The following is an 8,390-nucleotide window of genomic DNA, read 5'->3' on the forward strand; positions in this document are numbered from 1 at the left end:
TACATTTACTTAACACTATCTTTCCTTACTTTTTACTCTATTATTTATTAAAAAAATACAAAAGTTTATACTTTTATGATTATTTTATCCTTATACTATGTGTTAAATGAATGTAAAAGTATGTAATAATGATACCGTTATTTTTTTAGCAAATGACTTACTTGTTGAGGGAATAAACTTCATAATTTTCCTCCAATTTTCTTCGATCTTCAACTTTTCCACAAAAATAATCCAAAAGGAAAAATTAATTACATTTGTATTAAAAAAATGTTTAGATCTTAAACTTTTCATAAAAAAAATACAAAAATACAAAAATATAATATTGATAAAAAATATAAAAATAATTTTAATTTGCTCTTATAATAATTATTGCTGGATTTATTTGTTTGTATTATTCTAAACAAGGAGAGACATACTGGTTGCAAGAACATATTATTAATGTTGCTAGAGTTTAAATCAAAAAGGTTTCTTTTTAAAAGGTATATTAAAGTAGGTTAACTCTCTAACTATACTCAAAATAAGGGTTATTTTTTTATTTATATTATTATAAAACTGGAAAAGTCCTATTTGACTACGAATATTATTTAAGACAATGTTAAAATGAAAATCATCCAACCTACTAAACTATCCACACATTTTTTCTTTGCTCTTCAAAAAAATTATTCAGTTTTTATTTTAAATATAAATTAAGTAATAAATGACTAAGATTTATTAAACAAATCTTGCATTTCAACAGGCAACAAAAAAGATTCAAAAGTCCTCAAACTATATGTATGTTTTGGTTAAGAAAAAAACGTCTCTTATAGCTATACATATATTGTTGCATATAATTTTTAATCCTAAAAAAAAGAATGAATTTTAAAGTTTTTCTCCTTCATGAATTAGTAAGCTGGGGATAAAATATGGAACACAAATATGAGAAAGAATAATTAATGTGAAAATAGTATTATAATATTATTAAAAGGTGAATAAATAATATTGCAAAACAAAAAAATCGAAAAGAATACGTGTTGAGCTGAAAAGGTTTGCTGTACTAACACAAGTCCAGACGTGCGACACCTGTCCTATACGTGTCGAGTAATGTAACCTATTGGGAAAAATATTTGTATCTATTGCGGCATTTGACATTTATCTTTTTCATTAATTTTGAATCCCTTGTTTTGTGGGGTACCCCTGAGCTGGAGTTAACCATATAGACGAAGATCTATCCCTTAAGTTGCAGGGTAGTGTGCCTTTTATGAAGCTATTGCTACTTTCAGTCTTTCTTCTAAATAAATTTGAACACAATCTCAAAGTTTTGGCACTCCTACAAAAGGAACTTCTTCAATACTAATATCAGTCTCAAATTGAAATTTCAATTTCCAGGTATCTATGTCCCTATATGCAATTTTGCAAGATTATTTGTTTGTTTTCCATCACAGCAAACGTTTTTTTTTTCTTGATTCACCATGGATTGTTATGGTTTATGTTTTTTCATCCTTTTTTCAGTAACCATTCTCTGTGTATTGATTTTCTTACCACCATTTTCACCAAAGGAGGAAAATATTCCAAACATTGAAAGTATCCTACTCAATAACATTATAGGTGTTTTCATCCAAAAATTTATATTTATTATCAAGGAAATAAAGAATGAATTTTTTTTTTCCTTTAGCGGTGAGCTCAAGTTATTCTAAAATGGAGCTTAGAAAATTAATTTGGAGAAAAAAAAAATGCTTCTTTGAACCAAACCTAAAACAATATTGTTTTGAAGTTATATGAACTCTTGAGTATGAAGTTTTCATGACTACTGTAAGCTGTGTGTAGCTAATAAAAGCAATCTTATGATTGTTTGATTTTTGTAGAGAGATATTGATGGTGCAGATAAAATACTGTATATTTTTTAAGTGAATTTATGTGGAATCAGAATTGGTATTTATTTATCTTGATCATCTAGTTTTGGATAATATTAAATAATGGAAGTATGTGAAAAGCATCTGGTTCCACCAAAAAGTGATAAAAATTACCATGGTCCCACTTGAAATAATTTACTTGTATTAATTCAACGTATTAGTTCTAAGTACAAATATTAAAACTTAGTTATGTTCTTCTCTTGTGAATATTAATATTAATCCATTGAATTTTAGAAAATTCTAATTAAATGTCTAAATTTATATGAATGAATGGTAGTATGGATTTCTTTGATATATATGTATATATCAATTCAAATTATTTAAGATTATGGAGTATTTAAATTTTCAGATCAGATTAATTAACTGTTATATAAAATATTGTAAACTTTGTAATAATAATAATAATACTTTGTAAAAAGGTATTCAAATTCATTTGCTAATTTAAAATAATAATACTTTAATCACATTTATTATATTTAAAATGGCATAATTTTTTTGAATGAGTACATCATTGTTTATTGTATTATATTTTCTGAATCTTACTTTAGATTTTGTCTTGTATGTTACTTTGTTATCATGTGGTCTCTTGAAAGAAGAAGGAAAGGAGATGGTGGTTGAAGAGAGTGAGATGAATTCCCAACAAGATGGCAACAAGAACCACCATTCTCAGTTCCCACCATCGTCCATTGGAAGACAGACATCCATATATTCTCTTACACTCGACGAGTTCCAGCACAGTCTATGCGAGACTGGCAAAAACTTCGGTTCCATGAACATGGACGAGTTTATCAGTAGCGTCTGGAACGCTGAAGAGAATCAAGCCATAATAACCTCTTCCAATGTCCCTCTCTCCCAACCCTTCACTGACAAAGATCCAACAACGCTAAGGAAACAACCAAGCCTACCTCGCCAACCCTCACTCTCTCTCCCTCCACCTCTATCCAGGAAAACCGTCGATGAAGTTTGGTCCCAGATTCAGAAAGAACAACACGACAGCACTAACAACAACGATGTTCTGAATAATACCGAGTCTGCCCCTCGCCAGCCCACTTTCGGTGAGATGACTTTGGAGGACTTTTTGGTCAAGGCTGGGGTGGTTCGGGAACAACCATCTGCACCACCACAGTTGTCTCATCACTCTCACCACCTCCAACACCAGCAGCAGCCGCAGCCGCAGCCGCAGCAGCAGCAGCATTACCCGAGTAACAACGGTGCAATGCCGGGAATGGGTTCTCCTTTTGTTGGTAGGAATGTTATTGGTGCAGTGAGTAACGTGGTTGCACCGGGTTACCAAGTGGGTGAGGCTTCTGGTGGGTATGCTGTAAACGGTAAGAGGGACGGTGGTGCGGTGTTTCATCAGCAAGGTGTTTCCTTTGGAGGAAGTGGGTATGGGATGGGTCCCACGATGGGAATGGGTGGGCCTGTGAGTCCTGCTAATTCTTCTGACGGAATAGGGAATGATTGTGGGCAGTTTGGGCTTGAGATGGGTGGTTTGAGAGGTAGAAAGAGGATAGGGGATGGTCCTGTGGAAAAGGTGGTGGAGAGGAGGCAAAGGAGAATGATCAAGAATAGAGAGTCAGCTGCCAGATCTAGAGCCAGAAAACAGGTGCATGTCTCTCGTTTTATCATTTCAATGCAGTGTCTATGCATCATCTCAGGTTGATTTGTTATAATTCTGATATTGAATTAATGGCCGAAAGAAATGTGATGGAAAAGTAGGTTATGCTATTGTAGTAACCTGAAATTGTCTTACTGCATAATGTCTGGTAGAAACATGGAAAGGAAGTAGATCAAGAATACACTAGTTTATTTTAGTAGAGACTCACTTTCAATGACATTAGAATATTATGTTCTTTGAGAACTTGCTCAGAATTCAGACTAAAATGGCACTGAAAGTAGGAGTTTTTCTGGAAATTTTTGGTGGATATTTGAGGAAGGATAGTGTTATAAGCTTCATTTGCAGAATCTTATAGGGTTTTTTCCTTGGCAGGCATACACTGTTGAATTAGAAGCGGAACTAAACCAACTAAAAGAAGAGAACGCCCAACTGAGACAGGCGTTGGTACTGCCAAATTACGTTATAGCTTATGCAGAATGTTGAAAATTTTCATCCGTAGTTGAGGTATTGGTAATTCAATTATACTGATAAGGATCTTACTTGCATATTTCAGGCTGAGCTCGAGAGAAGAAGAAAGCAACAGGTAATCACTTACTAATGATCTGATTAACTTCTAGTTAGAATTTAATTACATCATGGGTACAAAAGCTTTGGTTTAGCATGGTCCTTTCCTATTCCATGACCATTATGAGACAGTAAATCAATTGCTAATACTGTCCAATTTAATATGATTTTTTATTTCCCATGACAAGGCTCGTAGAAATCTGTGATATATAGGATCTGGGCTAATGGAGACACCGCCCTTTATGTGAAGCAAATAGCTTATAACCTCATCTAAATGTGCCTTTTTGTGATCATTTGCTGCAGATTTTTGAAGAATTAAGCAATATTAGCGTTCAAGCAAACGCTCAGAAAGTAAAAGAGAAAGATAAACTGAGAGCTTTGAGAAGGTACATGAGTTATCCTTAGTGAAAAAACGGCATGGTAACCAGTGAAGTTTTGTACGCACCAGAGTTTCTTGTGACTAGTATGGCTAAATGAAAAAGAAAGTCAACTGAAGTTATAGCTGGTTGAAGAAACAGAGAAACTGAAGGGCGGGGAAGCTGCAAGAGTTCTCAAATTAAGATCAACGAAGAATGGGATCATCCAATTTGGATGACTCTCCTTATCAAATTTCTCAGACGTACAATATATATAGTTTTTGTAATATTCATGTCATTTCATCGTTGACTTGTGTGTGTACGTTCTCGTTTACGCCTATCACACCATCGCTTTTTAGTTTACTTTATATATATTTTCAGTATAAAAGTATATCGACAATCAATCAAAATTTATTGTTCATTATGTTTTATGATAATTAACTATTATAAAACTTAGCATCTTATCCTGCCATTTATGATTGGATAACTTTTGCTCTATTGTCTTCTTTTTATACCTTTATTACTATGAAGGGGTGAAATTATGCTTAAACGTGTTTTTATACAAGTGGTAACAACTAATTATTATAACCCAGTGGATGTCCAAGGGGTGAAATGCTTCGTTAGTTCACAAAATGACATTACTCAGTGTGTAAATATACTTAGTTTTAATGTTTTGCACACAGGAAGAGAAGAAATCTTCATGCTTTAGACTAATGATTCATTTTAATTTTTTCAACAGAAGCTAAAGATGCGCTGATAACTAGTAACGACTACTATGAATAATTTGCCAACTTCCATTTTTAGGAAACAAGAACGTCGAGTACGATTCAGAAGAAACAGCAAACATTTACAATGCAGTAATGTTCAAGTGCATAAAAATAACCACAAATAGGCTCCGTCTGTCTACTTCCACAAGCAAAAAATGTAATAAACAATAGAAAGAAAGGGGTTGTGATGGAAACCGAAATTCACTCATATACACAGAATCTATAACTTTACAATTGAAGAATTCTTGTGATTCAAGACAGAGAAATGGACAAAAGAAACTCATGGGGCATGCTTCTATCTTCTTTTATTTGGATGGGTTACATGAGTGCAACCCAACCCACTACTCGTATTCAAACTCAAATTTTACATGCCCATATTTTCTTCCTAGTTGAAGAATGAATTCAGAGAATCTGGAAAGAATTTGGCACTCTTCATGTGTTTTTACCTCTGAAACATGACCATGCACAACCAGTTTTTTCAAATTGGGACATCCTTCCAAAAGTCCAGCCACCCAAACTGAGAAAAGATCACTGATTACAGTCCATCCAAGTTCTAACACCACCACATTCATCAAACAAGACAAACCCTGCAAGCCATAATGAAGCACTCCATCTCTTAAATCATAACTTAACGACAAATGCGTCAATAGAGGAAAGCAAACAGAAATTGTCTCTATATCAACAACCTCATCCTCATCATCAAAAACAACACCCCACAGCCGAAGCTTATATAACTTTGAGGCTTTTGAGATCATGTGATAAAACTTTGGCCACATGATTGTGAAGTTACAAACATCTATAATCTCAAGGTTCTCCGTACTATCCACAATATCGAGATGGATGACATTCACGTCATCAATTTTCAACGCTTTCAGTGTCCCCTTTCCAACCAGCTCAAAAATCTCAAAGGTACATTCTTTCAAATGAATTTTCTCGAGCAAATCCACCTCCAATATAAACTTATCCGAGCTAAACAATTCAAGGTGGAAATCCTTCAAAGAAAGACTGGTAAGCTCCAAAGAAGCCTGAGAATCTGATATTGCAATATCTGGACTAACCATAGCCAATGTTTCAAGCTTTGGACAAGACGACATCAGAAGGCTCAAATCCAACGCCGAGATGCTAACAAAACTCAACGAAAGCGACTTCAAGCAAGGAAACTTCAAATAACCTGGCTCAACCCCAATGATGGAATTGCGAGCCAATGCCAGCACCTCCAGCCTGTGCCTGCTGCATTTCTCGATGATGTTGAAACTAGGGGTAGTCCTTACATTGTAATGCAATTGGCGCAAGGAATCCCTAGTATACATAAGCCAAGCAATGACGGGGGCGGCAGAGAACTCACGCTCATCATCCATGAAAATGGTCAAAAACTGCAGTGCCTTGGTTTGAAAAATGGTCTGAGTGATGAGTATTTCCAACCTGGCAGAGGAATAGTCATTATAGGGAGGCCAATCACTAAAATTGAAAGAAAGACTGTGGAGATGACTGCGCCATGCTTCTTTCCATTTCTTGCAAGTTGCAGAAGCAACCACTACATCCCGAGCAGAGCCGAGAAGAGACAATATGTTACCGATCACTTCCACAGGAATGTGGTCCATAGTAGCAGGATTAAATAAATTATCAGAATTAACAATTACTGAACCACACCCTCAATTTCAAAAGAATTCAATCCAATAAATCAGAACCTGTGCAGTATACGAAAGTTCAACAAATTAAATTCAACTAAACAATAACAACAATAATAAAAATAATTTCTCGATAAACAAAAATCAGAGACAAAGGGGATCCTATACAGTGAGTGATGGGAGTTATTAAGATCAGAAAATGGAGTTAGGAAGTTTGCATTGAATTAAATGGGCAAATAGGAAAAAGTTAAAGATAAAGGATTAAACGAACCCCGAAGAGACTCACTTGGAGAACGAAACGATCGTGTTCTTAGCGCAGAGAATTTGGAAATCCAAGAATCATAACATTCAAATTTCGCTGAAATAAGAGAGAGAGAGAGAGAGACAGAGAGGACCTACTTCTCTCACTAGACGAAGGAAAGGAAAATCTTTATGTTACGGCGAGGCAAAACGGGAGTGAGTCTTCAAAATCGTGTGCAGGGTCCTTCGCACGTGTTAGCAACTAACCCTTCGTACGTGTTAAAAACTTTTTTTTCCTTCCCAGATACGAGCTATCAAAATGGATAATCTGATTCTATGGTCACTTACACTGTGTTCACTTGAGGGTGATTGGGAAGAGTAATTGAGTGGATTTGAGGGTAATTTCTTTTGTTGTTTATTTGAGTGAATTTGGAGGTAAACGAGAGTGAACTTTGAAATAAAGTTTGTGAGAATTGGTGTAGGATTTAGTTTTTATGACAAATTACAAAAATTTATTTCAAAATTCATTCTCGTTTATCTCCAAATTCACTCAAATAAATAACAAAAAATATTATCTTCAAATCCACTAAATCACTCTCCCCCAATCACCTCCTATCACCCCCAAGTGAACACACCCTTAGTGAGTCAATCCAATCCGACTTATTTATTAGTGAGTTAGAAAAATTTGAATCTGGTTCGACCCATCACGGAATAGTGGGTAAACGAATTGACTCACTAATCCATTTAATTACAATTTTTTTAAATAAAAAAATTTATAAATTTTCTATATTCAAATTTAAACAAATTTCACTCTCAGAAAATGATATTAAATTGAAGACAATTCAAAATAATAGTAAAAATTACAATATAATACAAATGTCATCTAAAAACAAACACAAAAAACCTCCTTGAAGAATTTCAATAAAGGAATGAGAGTGATAACACCGTATTCTGTGAGAGAGATTTATGAGAGGAGAGGTTTATAGACAGTGAGTGTAGAGAGTATTTTATTTTTTAAAGTTTCATAAATAAAATAATAAATTAAAAAAAAATTAGGTAGGTAGATTGACGGGCCAACCCGGCCCACCACGGGTTCAACCCGGTCCACCACGGGTTCAACCCGCATGAGTCGGGTTTAAATGAGCCGAGTTGAAATCTGACCCACATAAAAAAAATTAATTTTTTCAAACCCAACCCAACCTGAACCCGTGGTGAGCCGAGTTGACTCGCGGATTGTGATCCATTTTAACAGTTCTACTTTCAAACAATGAGTTTGTTTTAATTTTAACTTAATTATGTATTTTAATTAAAATTAATTAATAGTTGTT

At 34.5% G+C, this 8,390-nt stretch overlaps 2 protein-coding genes across 4 annotated transcripts; one reads left to right on the forward strand and one right to left on the reverse strand.

Moving 5' to 3' along the window:
- The first annotated feature begins 1,156 nt into the window (after window positions 1–1,156).
- On the forward strand, window positions 1,157–4,879 carry LOC106757375 (protein ABSCISIC ACID-INSENSITIVE 5). 2 transcript variants are annotated; one of them, XM_014640035.2, is made up of 5 exons: window positions 1,157–1,365; window positions 2,483–3,495; window positions 3,880–3,951; window positions 4,061–4,090; window positions 4,375–4,879. In XM_014640035.2, the coding sequence occupies exons 2-5, from the start codon at window positions 2,497–2,499 to the stop codon at window positions 4,474–4,476; spliced, it is 1,203 nt and encodes a 400-aa protein (XP_014495521.1). In that variant the 5' UTR covers window positions 1,157–1,365; window positions 2,483–2,496; the 3' UTR covers window positions 4,477–4,879. The 2 variants fall into 2 exon arrangements, with proteins under 2 accessions (XP_014495521.1, XP_022634990.1); XM_022779269.1 differs by having other exon boundaries at window positions 2,486–3,495.
- A 497-nt stretch (window positions 4,880–5,376) lies between these two features.
- Window positions 5,377–7,266, reverse strand: LOC106757167 (F-box/LRR-repeat protein At1g67190). 2 transcript variants are annotated; one of them, XM_014639778.2, is made up of 2 exons: window positions 7,109–7,266; window positions 5,377–6,882 (listed from the first exon to the last, which is right to left on the reverse strand). In XM_014639778.2, exon 2 carries the CDS (start codon window positions 6,793–6,795, stop codon window positions 5,536–5,538), a length of 1,260 nt encoding a protein of 419 aa, XP_014495264.1. In that variant the 5' UTR covers window positions 6,796–6,882; window positions 7,109–7,266; the 3' UTR covers window positions 5,377–5,535. The 2 variants fall into 2 exon arrangements, with proteins under 2 accessions (XP_014495264.1, XP_014495265.1); XM_014639779.2 differs by having other exon boundaries at window positions 7,094–7,266.
- Window positions 7,267–8,390: the final 1,124 nt, after the last annotated feature.

The sequence above is a fragment of the Vigna radiata genome, chromosome 3 (genome assembly GCF_000741045.1).
Source record: "Vigna radiata var. radiata cultivar VC1973A chromosome 3, Vradiata_ver6, whole genome shotgun sequence".
Classification (NCBI taxonomy): Eukaryota; Viridiplantae; Streptophyta; class Magnoliopsida; order Fabales; family Fabaceae; genus Vigna; species Vigna radiata.